At 41.8% G+C, this 24,045-nt stretch overlaps 1 protein-coding gene across 3 annotated transcripts in view; it reads right to left on the reverse strand.

Moving 5' to 3' along the window:
* The window catches only part of GALNTL5 (polypeptide N-acetylgalactosaminyltransferase like 5), a 66,551-nt gene that overhangs the window by 12,825 nt on the left and 29,681 nt on the right, over positions 1 to 24,045 (reverse strand). Inside the window, exons 5-8 of one of the 3 annotated variants that reach the window (XM_057732044.1) lie at positions 23,684 to 23,850; positions 19,924 to 20,046; positions 6,868 to 7,117; positions 1,872 to 1,989 (exon numbers count right to left, since the gene is read on the reverse strand). In XM_057732044.1, coding sequence (XP_057588027.1) covers positions 1,872 to 1,989; positions 6,868 to 7,117; positions 19,924 to 20,046; positions 23,684 to 23,850 — 658 coding nt within the window. Of the gene's footprint in view, positions 1 to 1,871; positions 1,990 to 4,942; positions 5,053 to 6,867; positions 7,118 to 19,923; positions 20,047 to 23,683; positions 23,851 to 24,045 lie in introns of those variants that run through there. The other 2 variants (XM_057732046.1, XM_057732045.1) reach the window with 2 other exon arrangements.

Consider the following 24,045-nt stretch of genomic DNA (forward strand, 5'->3'; position numbering starts at 1 on the left):
AAAGGGAGAAACAAATGTGAAAGGCAATTATGGTGAACTCACAGCCCAGATTTTTATGCACAGTTCAAAGTGATCATTATAAAAATTTATTAAAATTCAGTCAAATACAAAAAATTACCTATAATAAACATATGATAAACGTTTGAATTGTCATACCATAGTATTTTCTTCAGACTCTCCAGGAATATCTACTATGTACCTTATTCTCCACCCCAGTTATTTCATTAAATTTTTTTTTTTCTGAGCGTGCAGCTTGCAGGATCTTAGTTCCCTGACCGGGAATTGAACGCAGGCCCTCAGCAGTGAAAGCACAGACTCCTAATCACTGGATCACCATGGAATTTCCACATTAAATCTTTATAAAATTCTGAGAATGGCATTTTTTACTATTCCTGTTTTAACTGGTGAGGAAACTGAGAACTAGAAAAAGGAATGACCTGCCAAGAATCATGCAGCAAGTGAGTGGTAGGGCTGAGACTCACCCTAATGTCTAATGTCTAGTATTCTAATATCATAGGATTTTTAAAAAAAATTAAATCTGTTTTTATTGAGATATAATTTATACACCACAGAAATCCACCCTTCTAAAGTCTACAACTTGGTGATTTTCAGTGTTTTCACAAGGTTGTGCAAATCATCACCACCTAGTTCTGGAACATCTCACCACCCCACGAAGAAATCTGGTACCCGTTATCAGTCACTCGCTTCCCCCTGCATCAGTCACTCACTTCCCCTGGCCTCTGGCAACCTCTACTTTACTCTCTGTTTCTGTGGATTGCCTTAGTCTGGACATTTCATGCGAATGGACTTATATGGCCTTTTGTGTCTGGCTTCTTCTACTTACCATAATGTTTTCAAGTTTCTTCCCTGTTGTAGCGGGTATCTCAGGATTTAAGAGCTAGGAGACAACTCAGACATCTTGTACCAAATCCTCTCACTTTACAGATGGAGGAACTGAGACCTAAGACAGCCCATATATTCAGTGACACCCAAGTCCCCTACCTCTGAATCCTGCGTTTTTTTCCAATGTGCTGCAACTACCAAGGCAATCAGTAATAATAAAAAAAGATCCCACAAATAGATTAAAAATATCAGGTCAATTTGACATACCATACATTAGAAATAAAATAGGTAAGAAAATCTGATATTTTATTAAAGGTTTTCCATTTCTATAAGGAATCCCATAAATCAGCAGTCCCCAACCTTTTTGGCACCAGGGATTGGTTTCGTGGAAGACAATTTTTCCACAGACGGGGTGGGGGGGATGCTTTCAGGATGATTCAAGCACATTACATTTATTGTGCACTTTATTTCTATTATTATTACATTGCAATATATAATGAAAGAATGACACAACTCACCATAATGCAGAATCAGTGGGAGTCCTGAGCTTGTTTTCCTGCAACTAGATGGTCCCATCTGGGGGTGACAGGACCGCCTCAGCTCCAGGCATTAGATTCTTAGATTCTCATAAGGAGCATGAAACCTAGGTCCCTCGCGTGTGCAGTTCACAGTAGGGTTCGTGCTCCTATGAGAATCTAATGCTGCCACTGACCTGAGAGGATGTGGAGCTCAGGCAGTGATGCAATGGATGGGCAGCGGCTGTAAGTACAGATGAAGCTTCACTTGCTCGCCTGCCACTCACCTCCTGCTGTGCGGCCCGGTGTAATAGGCCACAGGCCGGTACCAGTCCCTAGCCCCGGGTTTGGGGACCCCTGCCATAAATCATTTACTTGATGGGACACCTGAATGGCCCCAGATGCTACTGTAGGGAAACAGGGAATAGTTGCCACAGCATATCATGTGACTTAAAGTTAGATTTTACTTTCTGTGTACAAAGGTAACTATTTAAAACAAAAAATCTGAATTACCCTTAGTGAAAGTTCCAAATTTTCTGCTCCCCAGAGACTCATGCCCTTGTCGTACTGTCCAATTTCATTAAAATAATGCCTATTTATAGCAAAAATTCCTCCAGCCATTGCAGGTGATCTAAAAAGGACACACAAATATTAAATTGATTCTACATATTCATTCATTATGGATATTGGCCAAAATTATATTGAATATTGGTGGTAACAGTTAAAAACTAGGAAACACCCATATTAACTAACACCAAAATTTTCCTAATATACATTTAAGTTATGTCAAATTACTAAGTTAAAACCACAGCTACCACAAAATAGGCAACAACAGCTTTAACTTAGCTCTCACCAAATTTTGTAAGCAATCTATTGTAAAACGTTGTCTGGTGACAGGGAAAATTATCTTTAGTATGTGAGCTTCCCACAGGGATGAATTGGGTAGTGGGAATTTAGAGATCTCTCTTTCTAAAGGTACTAAGTGAATTCTCAAATTTACTTCTGGGAAAACCACAATGTTACAAAGCACCTTTTTGTGTCCACCAAGAGCAGGGCCTAATAATACCAAATTAAGTAGTTTGAAAATAATTACATATTCATTCATTCATCTGTTCTAAAAAGTATATGTAAAGCCACTATGATGTGTTAGGGATAAATTAGTTCATCAACAGGCAAAGGTGAAAGTAGGGAGACTAGTTAGAGATTGTTGCCGTGGTCCCAGACAAAGACGATGGAACCTTGGATAGGGCACAGCAATGAAGGAGGTGAGATGTGGTTGAATTCTACATAGATTTTGAAGCTGGAGCCAGCAGAATTCGCTACGGGTGGGATGTGGGGAGCTAGAGGAAGAGAAGGGTCAAGGTTGACCCCAATGTTTTTGGCCTGGGTAACCTGGAAGATAGAGTTACCATGCACTGATTTTTTTGGCTTTGTTTTTGTTTCTTCGGCCACGTCACACATATGGGATCTCAGTACCCGACCAGGGATCGAACCCATGCTCCCTGCAGTGGAAGCGCAAAGTCCTAACCACTGGACCACTAGGAAATTCCCTAGAGTTACCACACAGTGAAATGGGGAATGCTATAGGTGGAACAAAGTTTTGGTGGGAAGGTTCAGTGTTGGACCTATCTGAGATGTCTGTTGAGCATGCAGGTGGAGGTGTCAGTAGGCAGCTGGATAGATGAGTCGTGTTCTGAGAGAGGTCAGAGCTGGAGGTGTACGTCTAGGCATCTCCAGTACAAGGTGGATGAGAAGCGCTCCGTGAGCAAGGGGAGCTGAAGAGGACAGAGCCCTGGGCACTCCAACAGCGAGAGGTCGGGGAGAGGAGGAGGAACCGGCAAAGGGGTTGGAAGGAACCAGTGGTGAGGGAGGAGGAAGAGCTGGGGGCCGTGGTGGTCTGGGGGCCACGGGAAGGCGGACCGTCAAAGAGAAGGGAGAGGACGCGGCTGATAGGCCACGTGAGACCAGGACTGAGGACTGGACGTGACAGTGTGAGGTAGCGGGGAGGGCAAAGCCCACCTGAAGTGAGTTTAAAGACGAGTGAACAGTTTAACAGAACTGGAGAGAGCGATCCTGACAACTCTGTCTAGGGGTTTAATACCAAGGAGAGGAAAGGAAAGGGGAAATGGCTGATAAAACAAAATCACGTTATTTTTTTAATTGTGAGAGAGAACAGCATGCCTGCATTCTGCTAGGAGTCATGCTATCTGGTAACTGGATGAAGCTGGTCCCTGCGTGTCCCCCTCCCTGGGGGCCTATGAGTGTCACTGGTGGAGACTCAAGGCCACGATTTTCCTTGATTGTTTTAAGTTTCACCTACGTTCTTACATATATTATTATACATTGTAATTGTATTATAACACATACGTATCATATATATTCCATGTGTAATATATACATATATAATCACACAATTGGTGTTACACTGATATGTCTTTTTTAATTGCAGTAAAGTTGGTTTACAATGTTTTGTTAGTTTCTGATTTATAGCAAAGTGACTCAAATAGACATATATATTATTTTTCATATTCTTTTCCACTATAGGTTATTAAAAGATATTGAATATGGTTCCCTGTGCTACACAGTAGGTCCTTGTTGATTATTCATATTATATATGGTAGTATATATATATGTTAATACCAAATTCCTAGTTTATCCCTCCCCAGCCTTCCCCCTTCGGTGACTGTAAGTTTGTTTTCTGAGTCCGTGAGTCTGTTTCTGTTTTCCAAATAAGTTCATTTGTATCACATTTTAGATTCCACATTATACTGATTTAAGTTTTTTATAGCCTGATTTTTTTAAATTGAACATACTGTGAGAATTTTCCTTTTTGGTTAACTAGTCTTCAAAAATTTTAACTCTATAATATTCTACAAAATACGAATATACTTTTTTAACCATTTTAGTATTGAACATTTGTGTTGTTTTGATTTTCTTACTAGAATAAATATGATACAATATACAATTCTGGACTTATCTCTCAACTCCTTAAGGATAAATTGTAAGAAGTAGAATTAAAGAAAAGGAATATTTATAAAACTTTTATATTGCCAACTTTTCAAAAAGCATTTACAAATGTATATACAAGAGTCGCAAAAATGCTACTTTTCAGCAATGGAATATTAGAAATCCAATTTCCATACTGAATTTTTAGAGCCTAAAAAATATTTAAAATGTGAGATACAGAAAAATTACAAAACTTATGTCAATTTTTTGGTAAATGGCATACTTCAGCTACTTCTTACTAAAAGTAACTTCATTTTAATTACTTTGAAATGAACTCAAAAGATTGATGCTTTATTTTTTTATTTTTGAGTAAATCAAAATTTTTACATATGTTTTATTTAAATGAAGTATATCTTTGTTCCTTTTCATGCTGAAGTCTGTAACATTAACAATAGCTACCATTTTGCGTCCTCCATGTCAGGCCTTTAGTTATGTGCTTTATAAGTATTGGCTCATGTAATGCCCTCAATAATCCAGAGAGGGAGGTATTATTATTATCATACCTACCATTTTACAGATGAAGATACTGAAGCTGGGACAGGTGACTGGCCCAGCTCAGGGCTGCCTTAATACACAACTCCAGGGATGCTGATCACCTATAGTCTTTGTGAGCAGTGCCTTCTGGAAATGTGCAGTGCACCGCCTGTGCAGCTGTACATGGCAGTCCTAAACAGCTAATAAGGGATGGCTGGGGCAGAGGAAAGATCAGAGTCATACACAATGGAAGTTATAGGAAGGAATCTGCATGTTATCCTAAAGGCAGCAGAAAGACAATAAACAAGATTGGTGACAGGCACCAAGTGGTGTTTTAAGAAAATTAACGTAGCACCAGAGAGAATGGAATGAGGAGGAGCTGCAAACCAGACTGTCCCTTAGGGTGTAGAGTCTAAGCCTGGGGCAGTGATGGCTTGGGCCATGAGGACCATCAGAGAGATAGACAGATATGATTTGAGAATCATCACAAAGGATGGGTCTCCTGGAGCTGGTTAATCACTGGATTAGAGGAGGCAATGGGAGATCTGGAAGGTGGCTATGCAGTGTTCATACGTGGTCATGCTTAACGGCTGCGTAATAGCCCATTATATCCTGGCATAAAGTATTGATACTACAGAATCTCCCAGTCATTCCTCCCGATTCTTAGTCTTTATTTCATCCTTGAATTAGGAGGTCAGGTTGCTTACTAAGAGTAGGGGTTCAGGGCAGGGGCAGCTATTGGGATTAAGGGAAGTAATAGAGTAGAACTGGAATACCCACTTTTGGGAATGAGTGGATAAAGGGATGCAGGGCAGCGTGAGGCTGGAGACCATCAATGTCTAGACATATGAATTCGCGTCTCTTAAAGGAACAAAGGAAATAGATGGTGGAATTGAACCTGAGTTGGGGCTGTGCAGGGCCATCGTGGCAGAAGTACAGTGGGATGTGGCAGCTGATGGTACTGGCAAGAAGAGAAGAGAATTTATAGATCAGAAAGTCTAGACCACAGAAGCAGAAAGAAAACCGTGAGGGGTAAAATCAAGGAACTGGAGATCCTGATGATGTCCAAGGGTGGGTGTGTGGGGAACAAAGCAGGAAAAAGCTAGAAGGGTCCTAGGTTGTGGCCACGAAGAGGGATATCTGCTAATTTAGAAGATGAAAGATCCAGCATATGGCTATAGGAATAATATTAAATATCTAACATTTATGTAGCACTTACTATGGACAGATACTGTCCTAAGCTTTGATAGATGTCATTTAATTTTCATAACAGCCCTGTGAAGTACTGTTATTCTCCAGACTTATAGATAAAGAAATAAGGTGCAGAGAGGTTAAATAGCTCGTGCAAGATCACATAGCTCTAGCTAAATTAAAATAGAGGCAGAGATCAAGGACTTGCTAGGCTATGGTGTTAGAAAATTGACTCATGTGGTTTGCGAAACAAAGAAGTTAACATTAAAAGAGAAGTGAGTCTGGTGTCAATGTTACCAGTAAATGTGGCAGTGATCTGGAGGAAGTCTCTTGAGAAACAGTCTCATAAATGCAGTTAGAAGTCATAATATTCAAATTATTCTCATATTTAGAAACATATTTTCCAAGACTAATATTCCAGGAAAATCAAATTCATCTCAACCTACAAAATTACAGATGGAAGCACTTGCATAAATATTTTATATATGAATTTGGCAAAGATATTGACTTTTTCTGGGCTATTCACACTGCTAGTATTTTGATCACTGATCAACATGCAACCTGTTCCTGAGAAGCAAGTCCATATTTTAAAGCTGGACATCTGAAATCAGAGGGATACTAACCATGGTGGTACTCCGAACTGGACTGAGATGCTCCTTTTCAATTAAAGAAACAAAACCTACCACATTCTATTACTGTAGATTTCTAGAAAACGAGGTAAATTAAAAAAAAATACTTCTCTTCATTAAGCTTGAGAAATCCAAGTAATAATCTCTGAAAGCTTCCCCCTGCTCCCAATACCTATATGCTATTTTTCCATTACCAGAAGAAATCTCACCGGATAGGTCTAGTAGGTCCTTCTGGTCCATCCATCTCATAAGAGAAAACATGATCCCATTTAAATTGTAGATGCCAGTTGAAAGCTCCCCTTACAACAGGAGAGGGCTTGTATTCCAGGGTCAGATAATCAATGACATCTATCAGAGGACACACCACCATTTGGGGGTCCTTGGCAATGGCGTTCAGCAGGGGCTCCAGCCATACTTTATTCACCTCGCAGTGGCTGTCCAGAAACACCAGAACGTCCCCTGGGAAGGCAAGAACAGGCGAGTGTTAGTGCTTGTGTAAGAAACACTCGACAACCCAAATCAACATTCACCACCACAAGTATTTGTCCAGCATTTACTATATGCTTGGCTGTTAAGGGGCTTTCAGTTTTGCTGGGAGGAGACAAGAAACACATATTTTATATTCTATCAAAAATGCAGGACATTGTGTGCCATAGATATTCAGGAGAAGCTGATGAACTGTGTGTTAGAGAGTAGTTTGGGGATGATTCTACAGAATCAGATGGATCAGAGCTGACCTTCAATTTTAAAATATCATTTTATCTCAGCCTTGACTGATCAACTCAATGTAGCAAATGTTACTGCAAGGAAACCTTCCTTGATATGTAGTTTGGTGCTTAGGATGCAAAGATGCATAATTATTTTGGCTCTTGGGTTCAAGCTTTAATGAGGGTCCATTCTGCTTAGAGAAAACAGAAAAACTTGGTGAAATAAAGAATATGTGTTGTTAAAATATATTAGGTGGTCTCAAATTGGAAGGGACCTCAAAATTCAGGTGCAGTTTAGCCTTCTTGTAGCCAACACAAAATCACAGGAAAGTATGAAAAACATTCTATATTTAGATCAGTAGACTTAGTATTATTAAAATGGTTATAATCTCCCAAATTGATCTACAGATGCAATTCAATCCTTATCAAAATCCCACTGGCTCTTTTTACAGAAATTGATCCTAAAATTCATATGAAAAGGCAAAGGATCCAAATTAACTAAAACAATTCTTGATAAAGAACAAAGTTGAAAGACTTCCTGCTGTCAAAACTCACTAAAAGGCAACAGTAATCAAAACAATATAATATTGGCATAGGATAGTTATAGACTAAAGGTACAGAACTGAAGGTGCAGAAATAAAACAAGCATCTATTGTCAGTTGATTTTTAACAAAGGTACCAAGACAACTCAATTGGGAAAGAATAGTTTTTTCAATAAATGTCCTGAGACAACTGGGTATCTGCCTCAAAAGAATGAAGTTGGACCCCCTACCTCATACCAAACACAAACATTAAGTCAGATGGATCACAGACCTAAAAAGGTAAGAGCTAAAACTATAAAACTCTTAGAAGAAAACAGCCATACATTTTACAGCTTGGGTTAGCTAATGGTTTCTTAAGTATGACACCAAAAATACAAACAACAGAAAAAATAAAAAACAAATTCGACTTCATCAAAACTAAAAACTTTTGCAGTTAGATACCATGAAGTAAAAAAAAAAAAAAAAAATCCACAAAATGGGAGAAATTATTTACAAATCATATATTGGATAAAGGACTTGTATCCAGAATATATAAAGAACACTTGCAACTCAATAACAAAAAGACAGCTTAATTGAAAAATAGGTAAAGGCTTTAAATAGACATTTCTCCGAAGAAGATATACAAATAGCTGATAAGCATAGGAAAAGGTGCTCAACCTCTTTTGTCATCAGGGAAACACTAATCAAAATCACCATGAGATATCACTTCACATCCACTAGGGTGGCTACAATCAGTAAGACAGACAATAGCAAGTGTTGGTGAGATTGTGGAGAAATTGGAACCCTGTCCATTGCTGATGGAAATATAAAATGTTGCAGCCACTTTCAAAAATTATTTGGCAGTTCCTCAAAAGGTAACACAGAGTTACCACACACCCCAACGATTCTACTCCCGGATATACACATACACAAGAGAAATGAAACTTAGGTTCACACAAAATCTTGTACATTAATGTTCCCAGCAGCATTACTCCTAATAGTTAAAAAAAAAAAGTGGAAACAACTCCAATGTCCACCAATGGATGAATGGGTAAACAAAATGTGGTCTATCCACACAATGGAATGTTATTTGGCAATAAAATGAAATGAAGTACAACATGAATGAACCTTGAAAACATTACATTTAGTGAAAGGAGCCAGTCACAAGAGACCACATATTGTATAATTCCATTCATGAAATTTCTGGAACAGGTAAATCTATATATAAAGAAAATAGATTATTGGTTATTTAGGGTTTGGTGGGGGTGGGGGTGGAATAAGATGACAGGGAATAGTTGAGTGACTCCTCAACAGGTATGGGGTTTCTTTTGTGAAGTAAAATTCATATTTTATAGCAAGACAAGAAAAATTTACACATAAAAATTCTTTTCTGCCCCTTGGCCTCCTTTCTCCCCACACTGCGCACTGTGTGTCTGCATGACGCATCCAACAACCCTCTCCCATCGGCAGGAACACCTGCTCAACCATAAAGAGCAACATTCTCCCAGCATCGAGACAACTGCTTAAACGATAACACTCCTCCTTGATCTTGTGAGGGGTCACATGACCCACCAGGAGGTCACTTAGATTTGGATTATGTAAACTGTCAATAACACGTCATTTGATGTACAGTCCTCTGTCTCAAAAAAAAAACTTACATAACTGTGCTTGACTTCTAAAGGGCGGAACAGTTCTCAGAGCTTTCTGAGATGCTCTTCCCAGGTTATAATCCTCAAATTTGGCTTGAATAAAATTTTCCAACTCTTTCTTAGATTGGCTGATTAATTTTTCATCAACATTTTGTACTAGGACAAAAATGTTCTAAAACTACATTGTGGTGATGGTTACACAACCCTGTGAAAATATTAAAAAACATTGCATTGTATACTTTCAGTGGGTGAACTGTGTGGTAGGTGAATTATATCTCAATAAAATAGAATCATTATGAATGAAAAGAGTCATATTGAGAAGAAAGAGTACACCTTCCAAATATTACTATAAAATACAATGAGTATTATATACACTTCACAACAGAATTTTAAATCATTAAAAATGACATAACCTTTATCTCTCTGCTCAGATCATGGGTTTCTTACTCTTATTCATCCATCCAAGATCCTGTCCATGTGTCTAAGCAAATGTTCGTGTGTATTGGTTCTACCAGTACCCTGAATAAGCAGGACTCAGGAAAAGCAACCTAGTTTTGCGCCTTTAAATCTAAAGGGAGGCCTGGTCCATTCCCTGCCATCGGTTACAAAGCAGAACAGGCCCCAAGACGTCTCTGCTCTAACTCTTAGGTTAGTTGAAAGTCTCATTAGACAGTTGAAGTTGAAAATGGTCTCAGTCTAGCAATTAAAATTCCCAGTCCCCTGTTACAATCAAAACTTCCCTGTCTGCACACAGAACCCACCTGTCATTGTCCCCACCACCCCCCACAACGGGTGGCCCTCTGCGAAGGTCATTTGCCTTTGCATTAAATCTTCTTAGCTCTTCCTTACTGGTCTCCTTCCCTAGCTTACCCTCTGTGGGGTTTGTTTGTTTGTTTGCTTTTTTAATTTTTTGAATATTTATTTATTTATTTGGCTGCACCAGGTCTTAGCTGTGGCCACGCAGGATCTTCATGGTGGCAGGCGGGATCTATCTGGGCCCCCTGCATTGGGAGCACAGAGTCTTAACCACTGGACCACCAGGGAAGTCCCACCCTCTGTGGCTTCTGACCTCATTAAAGCCAAAGCAGGGTGAGAGACCAGTGAATGGGGCAGGGAAGTTCTTTTCTGGTGAGAGAGCAGGGTGCTCGGAGCTGACTGCTTCCATCATCATGAGGCTGCATGGTAATTTTGAGCACCCCCCAGCCCCACCTTCCCATCCCTGGTAGTCTCTCATCTGCACGTCCCATAAACCGGGCAAGGGCATTCTCTCCAGGTGGTCTAGACTCCCATCTCAGCAACTTGGGGTCCAGTATTCTACTTCTAGCTTCTCCTCTGCTGAGGTCTGTCCACTCTTCTAGATCATCCCATTGGACATGATCTAAGACGATCTTTCTTGCTCTCTTACCCAAACATCATTGCCTGAGCAAATGCTGCCATCAGAACAGATACTGACACAGAAGCAAATGTCCTTGGTTCCACAGCCCTTCTTCCGCGCTTCTGATTCCCCGGAGAGAAGCCAACATCAGTTCATTTCTCTTCACCCCCAATATGTTTCTGATTTTGTTGTATGGATGTCTGAGGATGTGCTGAGCTCCCAGCACAGAAAATTCATATCAAGTTCCTCTCACCAGGCTTTAGCAAGCAGCTTTCTCCAAAAATCATCTCTCATTCTAACAATCTGATTCAATGTAGCTGAGTTCTCTTACTGCTTCTCAGATATCTATTTTGAATTTTCTTTGTGGTACTGTGTCGGACAACTCACTTTGGAATATCACATCTGTTGTCTCATGCCTCAATCAAAACTGAGCTTAAAAGAATCCCATTTTTAAACATAACAGTTTTTCTTACTATTGGCAGCACACACACTATTGAGTCACCACTTCGCATTTTTTGGCCTAAAATAGCTCCTATAATATTACATAACAAACATTTTAAAATCATGTCGTCTAATTTGATAGGTGAAAAATAATATCTGGTTCTCCAAAGATATAGAACGTCCAACAAGCACATGAATAGATGCTCGATATCATTCATCATTAAGGAAATGCAAATTAAAAACACACTGGACTTCCCTGGTGGTGCAGTGGTTAAGAATCTACCTGCCAATGCAGGGGATATGGGTTCAAGCCCTGGTCCGGGAAGATCCCACATGCCACAGAGCAACTAAGTCCACACACCACAACTACTGAGCTTGTGCTCTAGAGCCCACGAGCCACAACTATTGAGCCCATGTGCCACAACTACTGAAGCCTGCATGCCTAAAGCCTGTGCTCCACAATAAGAGAAGCCACCCCAGTGAGAAGCCTACTCACCGCAATGAAGAGTAGTCCCTGCTTGCTGCAGCTAGGGAAAGCCCGTGCACAGCAACAAAGGCCCAATGTAGCCAATAAATAAATAAATTAATTTTTTAAAAAAGAGTTCACATGCCACAACTAAGGAGCCAGCAAGCTGCAACTAAGGAGCCGGTGCAACCAAATAAATAAATAAAATATTTTTTAAAAAACCCAAAAACACAGTGAGGTACCACTTCATATCTACTAGGATGGCTAGAATTAAATCAAAACTGAAAAGACAGAAAATAACAAGTGCTGGTGAGGATGTGGAAAAATTGGAACTCTCATATATTGCTGGTGGGGATGTAAATGGCACAGCTGCTGTGGAAAACAGTTTGCAGCGCCTCAAAAAGTTAAACAGAATACCATGTGACCCAGAAATTCCACTCACAGGCACATAGGAAAAAGAACTCAGACACATACATGTATACACATATCCACAGCAGTACTCCTTACAATAGCCCAAAGATGGAAGTAGCCAAATGCCCAGCGACAGATAAATGGAGAAACACATATATGTATACAATGGAATACTATCTAGCCATAAAAAAAAAATAAAGTGCTGATACATGTAGATGAATCTCAAAATCATGCTACTGAAAGAGCCAGACATAAAAGGTCTGATTCCAATTATATGAAATATCCAGAATGAGTGAACCCAGAGGCAGGATACAGATTGGTGGGTACCAGGGGCTGGGAGAAGGGGAAATGGCAAGAAACTGCTTCATGGGTGTGGGGTTTTCTTTTGGGATGATGAAAACATTTTGGAACTAGATAGGGTGATGGTAGTACAACATAATGGCTATGCTAAATGCCCCTGTAATGCTCATTTTAATCTTATGTTAAGTACATATCTCACTTCAATAAACAATACCTGGTTAGTTTTTTAAAACTTATTGGTGAGGTTGAACTTTTTTTTCAGGTGATTAGCCATTTGCAAATGAAATGTTTGTACCTTTTGACCATTTATATATTGGAGTCATTTTTTTTAATGGCTTTGTAAGTACGTTTTACACAGTAAGAATATTAACTTTTTAATCTATCTTAGTTATATTATTTCCCTTAGCCTACTCTAATTGTATCATTTTTTACTTATAGTAGTTTTTCATTTTTTGCAGTATGCTCTGTCTTTTCCATTCTTTTTCTTTATTTTATTATTTATTTATTTATATTTGGCTGCATTGGGTCTTCGTCGCTGTGCACAGGCCCTCCCTAGCTGTGGAGAGCTGGGGCTACTCTTCGCTGAGGTGCGTAGATTTCTCATTGCGGTGGCCTCTCTTGTTGTGGAGCATGGGCTCTAGGTGCAGGCTTCAGTAGTCGTGGTACACGAGCTTAGTTGCTCCGCAGCATGTGGGATCTTCCTGGACCAGGGTTCGAACCCGTGTCCCCTGCATTGGCAGACAGATTCTTAACCACTGTGCCACCAGGGAAGCCCCCATTCTTTTTCTTTTTTAAGGTAAAATTGACATATGACATTATATTAGTTTCAATTGTACAATGTAACGATTTGATATTTCTATATATTGCAAAACGATTGCCATAGGAAGTCTAGTTAACATCTATCACCATACGTAATTACAAAAAGCTTTTTTTTTCTTATGATGAGAATTTTTCAGTCTATTGGTTTCAAGCTTTGAAATTTCTTCTTTATAGAACAGGTTAAGTATTAATCTATGTTTTCTTTTTCTATTTAAAAATTTTTCTTATAACAACTTAAATGATTTGACCTTTGAAAACACAATTATTAATCCAACCAGAATTTTGGGGGGTGTGGTATGAGACAAAGATTAAAATTCTTCCCAAATAACGCAGCACCATTAAACAACAACCACAACATAAACAAAACAATGCCTTTCTTCCCCTACTAACTTGCAGTGTCTTATTTATCATATATAGCATACGTACCCTTGGCATTTAAAGAGTTAAATATTTTCAACTTTGACAATTTGAATGACCCAGAAAGACCACAAATATAACATTATAAACTGCAAAATAATTAAAAATTATACCTCATGTAAAGTAATATTGAGTTTTTCTGAGTACTAATTTAAATTACAAAGCACGTGGGAACAAGCTACCTAGCCCCTACATTTCAATGAAACGTGATCGTTTTTTCACTCATCATAAGTAAGTTTCTGGGGGAACCTTACATGCTATAATGAGAACAAACGGGTACTGGGGTCCCTCCTGGCTGCTTCCCTCAGTCACAACAATATTTTGTGGGAATCTTAGTTTATTGCCAGAAAGTGGAGCAGTTGTTTGACTTTTGTTGGCCTTGGTAGTTATAGAAAAGATTGTGCTATTTATTTTACATGCAGAGAACCTGCATGTAATCATCAGTATCTTATCTAAAACCTTGTCTTCCCAGATTAAACCAACTTCTCCTTAGGATCTAAAAGAACTGAAGGGCATGAGGTCCAATCTGCCTGATAAAGGATCTTTCCCATACTTCCTTCCAAAAAAATATTTTGTGGAATGTTGAAAACTGACTTGCTCGCTCAAGTTAAAAATTGGAGGATATATTCATCTTTCCCTGAGTGGAAGCTTGCTTCCTGCTTTCCTGTAGCAATCCGTTTGCACAATTTCTCTAGGGATTGTGGTTTGCAAGTTTTGTTACCCTATTTTTAAAAAACAACAAATGCTGTATCAATCTCACTCAATATTCTCAATCTTTTTCTCCTATTTCATTTTCTGCTTTTCTTTAGTTTCTACATTTTTACATTTAAACATAACATATTTATTTTGAATATTTTCGATTTTGTCTCTAAAGCAACCATTTTTAAGGTCTTAAATATTTTCTTTTTTTTTTTTTTTTTTTGGCACACGGGCTTAGTTGCTCTGTGGCATATGGGATCTTCCTGGAGCAGGGATCAAACTCATGTCCTCCGCATTGGCAGGCAGACTCCCAACCACTGCGCCACCTAGGAAGCCCAATATTTTCATTTTTATTAACCTACATATTATGTTACTGCTATCTCCCTTTTTCTTTTCTTTTTTTTTTTTTTTTTTTTGGTCCTTGTGTTTAAGGATGTGGTGTGCAAAATCTAGGTTGGGGAAATTTACAGAGAATCTCGTTGTGCTGAAGTGTATGATCAACTTTTGTAAAATATCCAAGCACTTCCATTTCATTCACACTATAAATCTGTTAAACATAGCCATTTGGATTTTGTAAAAAGCAATCGAAGTGACGATGCTATTTGAATTTCTCATTTTTTGTTTGTTTGCTATGTTTCCATGACCTAGGAGTGTGATGATACTATTTACTGCAATGGAAATCAGAATTTTGGGGTCTGAGTCCTGAATTATGTGACCTGGGACAAGTCTCTGATCTTCTGGGGAGATTAACTTCCTTAACTAGGAACTAAGGTTGGTGAGTTCTAAAACCTCCAACAGACTTGCCACCATGAATGTTCTATATTTTCATTATTCATGCCCTGTATTTCTCCTAGTTCTATTTTATGTATTTTATCATTTTGAAGCATATAAAGTAAATATTTGTGTTTACATTATTTATTTACTTGTACCAGTCACTTTCTAATAAGCATTCGTTTAACATTTAACACAATGCTTAAAAAAGAGTATTCATCATTATCTCATTCTATCATTGCAACAATCGCATTAGTTAGATATCTTTGTTCCCATATCATGGATTGGGAAGCTGAGGTTCAGAGAAGCTGCTCGCCCAAGATCCTGTAGCTGGTCACTGGCACCTACCAAACCTGAAACCAAGGCTGTGGCTCAAAAGCCAGTGCTCTCTGTACTGTCCTGTGTCACCTCCCCTGGGTGTTTGTGGTGGAGAGTCAGACACTGCCCTCTGCAAGGGCCCCTCTCCCCCCAAACCATCCGGCCCCTCTGTTCCGACCCGCAAAGCTTCCCAATCAGCCTGAGCAGCAGCAATTCCAGAAGCAGCTGCACTGTCACATAAGAACCACCCTCCAACTCAAGGTCAAGCACCTACAGAGGCCTCTTTCTAGATATATTAGTGTTCTCTACATACGCTCAGTGGCATAAAACAACAAAAATAAATTCTCTTACAGTCCTGTAGGTCAGAGGTCCAACACAGGTCTTCCTGGGCTAAAGATCAAGGGGTTGGCAGGGCTATATTCCTTTCTGGAGGCTCCAGGGGAGAAGCCTTTTCCAGCTTCTAGAAACTACCCACATTCCTTGACCCCTCTCATCCATCTTCAAAGCCAACCACAGTGGACGGAGTCATGACGCACATCTCTCTGACCTTCTGTCCACAGCCTGGAAGGTCTTCCAGACTTAAAGGCCCATGTGATTGGATGGGGCTCACTGGATAACCCAGGCTCATTCCCTATCCCAAGGCCCTTAACTTCAATCACATAAGACACGTAAGGAAACATATTAACAGATTTGGGGGATTAGGACAACCTCCTTGGGGAAGGGCATCACTCTGTCTACCATATTAGGCAACAGAATCATCTCTCATTCTGTGTGAATGTCAAGCAACAAGGCAAGCTCCCCAACGGGCATGTAAAATTATCTTAATCGTTTGCTTTTAGGGCAGCAATTGAAATCTACACCGCATCTTGGCCATCTTGGCTGCTTGCCAACCATCCAGGCCAGCTCAGTGGAAGATGCTCTGTTCTCACACCCAGATTGCCCTGTATTTATTCCCCCAAATTTCTCTTCCATTGTGGACCACCCTTTTACCCTTTCCACAGTTCTCTTATTTAAAGTAAATTTCCCAGGCTTCGCTGGTAGCACAGTGGTTAAGAATCTGCCTGACAATGCAGGGGACACAGGTTCAAGCCCTGGTCCAAGAAGATCCCACATGCTGCGAAGCAACTAAGCCTGTGCACCACAACTGCTTAGCCTGCACTCTAGGGCCCGCGAGCCACAATTACTGAGCCCATGTGCCACAAGTACTGAAGCCCTCGCACCTAGAGCCCATGCTCCACAACAAGAGAAGCCACTGAAACGAGAAACCCATGTACCACAATGAAGAGTAGCCCCTGTTCTCTGCAACTAGAGAAAGTCCGCACACAGCAACGAAGACCCAACCCAGCCAATAAATAAAAATAAGTAAATAAATAAATAAAATTATTCAAAAAAATATAAAGTAAATTTCCCTACACTAATTTTTTTTTCCCACAAAATTCTACAGACCTTCTTGCCTTATGTAAACCCAGACTCTCCCTAGAAGATGCTATTTCCCCAGCAACGTTACTGATAGAAAGTTCCTCCTTTTCCTCCCGGACTGCATGACTCCTTGGGTCCAGGGCAACACCGGCATTTCCCAGCTGCTCATAGCTGACTCCAAACCATAACATCTCAGCCCCTACGCAAAAAAGTCCCCTTTCCTTTAAATTCAGGCCATCTGATTATAGCTTCTCTTTCGCACCATTTCCCAATTTTGCAAAACCCTCACCTTCTAACTCCCCCCGATGGAGTTATGCACCCAGTTGCTGTCATTTTCCTTCCTGCCCGAGGGCACAGCACACAGCTCATCACAGCTGTCTCAGCTACTGCAATTTATTTATTTATTTCCTTCTTCCTTCCTTTTTTCCTTCCTTCCTTCCTTCCTTCCTTCCTTTCTTTCTTCCTTCCTTTCTTTCTTTCCTTATTTATTTATGCCATGCAGCTTGTGGGATCTTAGTTCCCTGACCAGGGATCGAACCCGTGCCCCCTGCAGTGGACGTACAGAGTCTTAACCACTGGACCACCAGAGAAGTCTCAGCTACTGCAATTTAAGGGCAACTTCAGTTGCCAGGTGGGCAGCAGTCCCCACACAGTCAAGTGGACAGGTAGCCATAAACATTATGAAGAAAAATCCATCAGAGGAAGGATAACAGGGAGGAAGAGGGGCTTGCTGTTTTACACACGGTGATTGTGAAAGGCCTCTCTGATAAGGTGACATCTAAACAGAGAACTGAACAGGGTGAAGTAACAGGTCATGCAGTGTCTGGAAGAAGAACATTCCGGGGGGGAGATCACATTCAAAGGCTCTGAGATAGGAGTACAGCTGGTATGTTTGAGGAGCAGCAGGAAGGTCAGTGCCACCGGGGTAAGTGATGAGGTTAGAGTGACAGCGGGGAGCGAATCTGAAGGCTCTTCTAGAGAGAGAGTCACGTCCTGAGAGTGAGAATATCAGCTCCTTGGGAAGCCAACACAACTCTAAACCTGCTGGTACGCGTGAGCATCGTATGAAACCGGTATCTGTGTTCAGTGGGTACACTTTATTTTATGTAAATTGTATCTCAATAGAGTCGATAAAAATTAAAAAAAAAAAAAAGAACAAATGCTCATGGGACTTCCCTGGTGGCTCAGTGGTTAAGAATCCGCCTGCCAATGCAGGGGACACGGGTTCGAGCCCTGGGCCGGGAAGATCCCACAAGCTGTGGAGCAACTAAGCCCATGTGCCACAACTATTGAGCCTGCGCTTTAGAGCCTGTGAGCCACAACTACTGAGCCCACACACTGCAACTACTGAAGCCCGAGCGCCTAGAGCCCGGGCTCCGCAACAAGAGAAGCTACGGTAATGAGAAACGCTTCGTTGTGTACCTCAACGAAGAGTAGCCTCTGCCCTCCACAGCTAGAGAAAGCCCATGCACAGCAGTGAAGACTGAACACACTCCAAAATAAAAAATAAATAAATAATAAAAAATAAACCTATAAAAAAAGATTCTCAGAACAATATAGTACGATTCAATCTATTAAAAAATCTTAAACCTGTGTGTGTGTGTGTGTACGTGTACGCATATACACACACTCATGTATATTAATGCATAAAACCAAAGTTCTGAAAAAACACATGCCAAGCACTTTTAGTGGTTTATATGGCATTTTGGACAATTAATGTGTAGTATCTGTACAGTTAAATAAGAGACTGTCTCAACTGATCAGGCCAACATAGAAAAAAAGAATCAGATTTTGCTTTTATCTGGCTTTCTAGTCAATTAGCAAACAGCCTTGCTAAGGAACAGAGACATTTCCTCAGATTGCCACATGGCCTGATGAAAGACCCCCTAGACACTGCCTTTGATCCTAGTTTAGCATCCTGCATACAACCCTCTGATCATGTGGGCTTCCGGGAAGCTTGAAAGCCCGAATGCCCAGATTCCTCGCAGGACTCAGTCCACGGCCCAGGGCTCACAGCTGAGCCCCTCCCCAGGTACTGCCCTTGGCAAGGACGGGGCTGCCTGGCGGGCAGGGGGTGTCCTCATCCCTGCCTGGTCCCCTTACCTGGGCCTGGTGGGACAGCTCTCGCTGCTCCTGGTGGCAACCCCGGGAGTGTGCTGCTCAGCCCTCCCTTCAAGAAGAGCAGGTCTGACAGCTTCCAAAGCTTTGGAATCTTCTGCAGGAGTCACACCAAGGCCACACCCGCCCAGAGGGCTCCCAGCCAATCACTGAGCACACTGTGTAGGAGGCCAGGCGGGGGACGACCCCAGGTAGGACTCCTCCAATGGGCAGTCTTTGCTCTGGGGCTGGTGGGGACCCGCTCCATGAGCCTCTCTGGAGCCACGCAGCAGCCGGAAGGGCTTTCAACTTTCCCTTCCTTCCCTGCCTCCTTCCACAGGTGTCAGGCCAGAAGCTCCTTGTCCACGTATCTCACTCTCCCCTTTATCTTTCACAGACATTTCTCTGTAGACACCCCTCCCATTTCGTTTTGGCCTCTGCTTCCCAGAGGCTTGAGTCCCCATGGGTGGACAGCTGCGTCACAGCCCCACTCTCCCCATAAAGTCTTGCTTTCCGCACCCCCATACATGGTTCCCAAGAGTACCCCGGGGGGTTCCCTGCATGTACAGCTCCATCCCAGAGTGTGAACCTGGGGGAACTCATCCTGTAACAGGAGGCTGACATTATGGCCACTGCAAAAGAATATCCTCTATTTGAAATAACAAATTAACAGTTTGAAGCAGAATCTTTTCAGAGTCAAAAGAAGATCAAAGACTCACATGGCTGAAATATATTTCCACTCTTCTGCTTATGACAGTGGAGACTTGGAGGGTCTCCATGAGGGTGATTTCCGCTGGGGCAGGAAGATTTCCGTGACACAGACACGGGGTCATGACCCCAATGACATGTGCATACCTGAAGCATGCGAAGCTCCAATCAGCCTTGCTTGAATCAGTCCCTCTCTCTTTTTGTTTCTTATTAATTTAATCTTGCCCCGAAAAATTTCCAGGTGAGAGTCTAGTTTCTCTTTCAAATCATCTGGAAGAAAAGTCAACACTTGACCGTTGGAAACTGTAACTACAGAAATTAAACCAACTTCTCATAATTTTGATTGATTACTAAAAACTATGCCATACCACAGACTTTCCAACCTTAAAAGAAAATTTTATCAAACGAACATGCACAAAACGTGAACAAAAACAGATTCAGCATTGAAATCAACAGCAAATATTCTTCTAGGTTTCTAGTGAAATACCTCTATTTCAATAAATCACTATTAAAATTTTAATAGAAAAAGCAAGAGTTATGACACTTAGCAGCGTTATTACTTTATTATTAACAATTGTGGGGCTTCTCTGGTGGTGCAGTGGTTAAGAATCCACCTGCCAATGCAGGGGACATGGGTTTGAGCCCTGGGCCAGGAAGATCCCACATGCCTCGGAGCAACTAAGCCCGTGCGCCACAACTACTGAGCCTGTGCTCTAGCCTGTGAGCCACAACTACTGAGCCCACATGCTGCAACTACTGAAGCCTGAGCACCTAGAGCCCATGCTCTGCCACAAGAGAAGCCACCACAAAGAGAAGCCTGTGCACCGCTACGAAAAGTGGCCCCCGCTCTCCACAACTAGAGAAAGCCCGTGTGCAGCAACAAAGACCCAATGCAGCCAAAAAATAAAATAAAAAATAAAACAAAAAACAATGGTGCTCCTAACTCTGTGATAATTCCTAGGCACCTTATCAAACCACTGGAGCCTCAGTCTCCTCATCAGTTAGAAGGCAGACTTACCATATCCCTTGCAGGGCTGCAGTGAGAAGAAGAAATACATCATGAGCACAGCGCCTGGTACCTAACACTCAGTACTTGGAGGCTAATCTGGTGATGATAAAGGAGGCTGGTCCCTGGTGAGATGGGCGCAGATGCCTCCAAGGTTGAAACTCCTAAGTCCCAGGAATCTGGGTCAGGAGGCTGGGAGCAACAGAAGCCTGTTCATTGTAGTCTTGCCGGAAGGAGGGATCTCTTTCCTCGTCTTTAGAAAGAGAGCCAGGGCCCTGCTCAGGGGCAGCCCACAGGTTGCACAGCTCTGCTTGCAAGGTGGGGGCAGCATCTCAGCTCAGACGTCTGCAAACTCCTCCCAACATCCGGGACTCAGAGGAACTCTGTGAGGCAGACCTAGGAGGAAATAAGGCCATGCTGGCAGCAGTCATTGCTGACCTGAAGGGGAGGGTTTGAGTCGTTGAGAAGATGGTCACGTCGCTGGCTTGCAGTCGAGAGGGATCAGGACTATGAGAACTAGTAGGACTAGCAGGTTAGCTCTGGACATGCCTGTTGTGTAACTCAATGGGGGTGGTTGTCTGGGCCCCCCGACCCCTGCTATCCCAAGTTCAGGGACTGCATCAGCAGTACCTGCTGGTATGAGCTAGAAAAGACTAGCTGCAGTTCAAGAAAGTTCTCCTGGAGCCCACGTGAAATCACTGTGGATTAAAAGCAGGGGCACATCAATCCTGAGCTCCATCAGGACACAGAACACCCCATGTCCCCCATTTCCTGTGTCTGAGGTTCTGTGTGAGTCGAAGACTGAGCTCCTTGGGTGAAATGACCACCAACCAGGTGACCATGGATCCAGGCCGAGAAGTAGAGCGTCTGGTCAGCAGCCCAACCATCTCTCAGTCATCAGCAGTGAGTCCCCTGATGCCTAAAGAACATCTGAGCAAGACACCAGGTGTGTCTCTGATCTCTTGGTGTCGTTCTGAAAGGCTGTGGGGGGTTCTCCGGTCCTCCTAGAATTGCATCTCCACGCAGGATCCTTGTCCTTCTGGGTGAGAAGCTGGAACTCCACAGTCCAGCAAAGACCGCACCCTGCTGCCGGCCCATGGCTTTATTGGGGCCTTCTTGCCCCACACGTGGCCAGATGTGTTGCTCAGTGTACTGGTCAGATAAGAAACCTGGCCATCCCTCCACATCCCCTCCCGTACAGTGCCTGGCCAATGAGTGAAATTCCTAAATGTAGCTGACATTAGCTTGAGTTCAGTTTCACTTTTTTTTTCCCTTTCTTTCTTTCTTCTTTCTTTCTTTCTTTTTCTTTCTTCTTTCCTTCTTTCTTTCTTTCTTTCTTTCTTTCTTTCTTTCTTTCTTTCTTTCTTTCTTTCTTTCTTTCTTTTTCTTTCTTCTTTCTTTCTTTCTTTCTTTCTTTCTTTCTTTCCTTCCTTCCTTCCTTCTTTTCTTTTTTGCTGCATTGGGCCTTTGTTGCTGTGCACAGGCTTTCTCTAGTTGCTGTGAGCAGGGACTCCTCTTCATTGTGGTGCGCGGGCTCCTCAGTGCGGTGGCTTCTCTTGTTGCAGAGCGTGGGCTCTAGGTGCGCAGGCTTCAGTAGTTGTGGTGCATGGGCTTAGTTGCTCCGCAGCATCTGGGATCTTCTTGGACCAGGGATTGAACCCATGTCCCCTGCAGTGGCAGGTGGATTCTTAACCACTGCACCATCAGGGGAGTCCTCCCATTTCACTTTTGAGTTGACTGATCTACAGTCACTTCTCTGGGGTTGAACCTCCTTTCTTCCCCTGCCTGTTCTTCTTCTACTGTTTCCTCCTCTTTTTCTGTCCCAGCCCATAGTGGGTCAGATTCACAGTGGATTAGGTAAATTTTTAGGTAGAAAACTTATCCAATATAGATACATTGCTCCCATGAGAAATGGACCTCACAGGGAACCTGCAGACTCCAAAGAGCTTATCCTTAATCTGGGTCCTCTTGGCTTGCCTGAGTTTGTAATTAAGTTGTAAAGTAGACACCTAATCTCAAATGCTAAATGGAGTTAATCAGATTTTGTTCTAGGGTCATAGTTCTTTAAAACCAGTGAACGTGGAGGAATGAGCCCTGAAGTGTAGTCGGTGTGATTAGAATTCTTGCATGTAAAGTACCTGGATTCTGTCACTCCCCTGCCTTAAGCCTTGGAGTCTGTCCCCATTTTCTCCAAGTAAAACTCCAGCAATGCCTTCCTGAGGGGCTGCCTTTGTACATTTCTGGTTTCAGGCCCGCCCCCCCCCCCCCCCAAATTATACTCACACATAATTTACATAAAATACACAGCTATCCCAAACTCGCAGTGTTTTCTCCTGCCTCTGGGCCTTTATAATGCCACTTCCTCTGCCTAAAATACTTTTTCCTTCCTCTCCATCTGTGTAGCCCCAACTGAGCCTTCAGACCTCAGTTCACCCATCACTTTGTAAAAAATTTACTTTATTGAAGTATAGTTGATTTACAATGCTGTGTTAGTTTCTGCTGTACAGCAAAGCAATTCAGTTGTGCATATATGTACATTCTTTTTCATATTCTTTTCCATTAGGGTTTATCACAGGATATTGAATATAGTTCCCTGTGCTGTACAGTAGCACCTTGTTGTCTTTCCCTCCTGTATGTAATAGTTTGCTAGATATCACTTCCTGGACATCATCCACGACCTCTAAAGACAAGCCTGCCCCTACATTTGTCTCATGGAAGCACTCGCCATCCCATTAGCCCAGCACCATAAGGACAGGGACCAGCTCTCACATCGCCACCGGTGCACCAAAGTCCCTGCCTCAATACCCACCAAAAACTGTTCTTTGTGTAAAATAACTCAAGTGCCACAGAGATGGCGCTGCCATCAAAGTAGATTAGATAGATGATTAGTGCCTGTCTTACCAAATTCACTCATATCATCTACCAAAATAATTTCTTCAAGGATGTGCTGTGGTGTGAGGGCCATGACACTGGACAGCGTCCGAAGCAAGGCACTGAATTCTTCATTGTGGAAACAAATGACAATGCTGGCGGTAGGTAGGTTGGATGGGTAATGTTTTTTATGACACCTGCAGGCATAAGCAAGAGGAAGAAAATGATTTACCTAAAAGCCTTAGATGTTTTGAGGATTCATTCAAACACTTTTCTTTATTCACATTTTTTCCTCTTTATTCCTTTGATCGATGATTAGATAATAAGGTGACAGTACATTTAAAATACAAAAATTAAGATACAAAAATTTCTTTCAACTTCTTATGCTATTC

The sequence above is a fragment of the Hippopotamus amphibius genome, chromosome 4 (genome assembly GCF_030028045.1).
Source record: "Hippopotamus amphibius kiboko isolate mHipAmp2 chromosome 4, mHipAmp2.hap2, whole genome shotgun sequence".
Lineage (NCBI taxonomy): Eukaryota > Metazoa > Chordata > Mammalia > Artiodactyla > Hippopotamidae > Hippopotamus > Hippopotamus amphibius.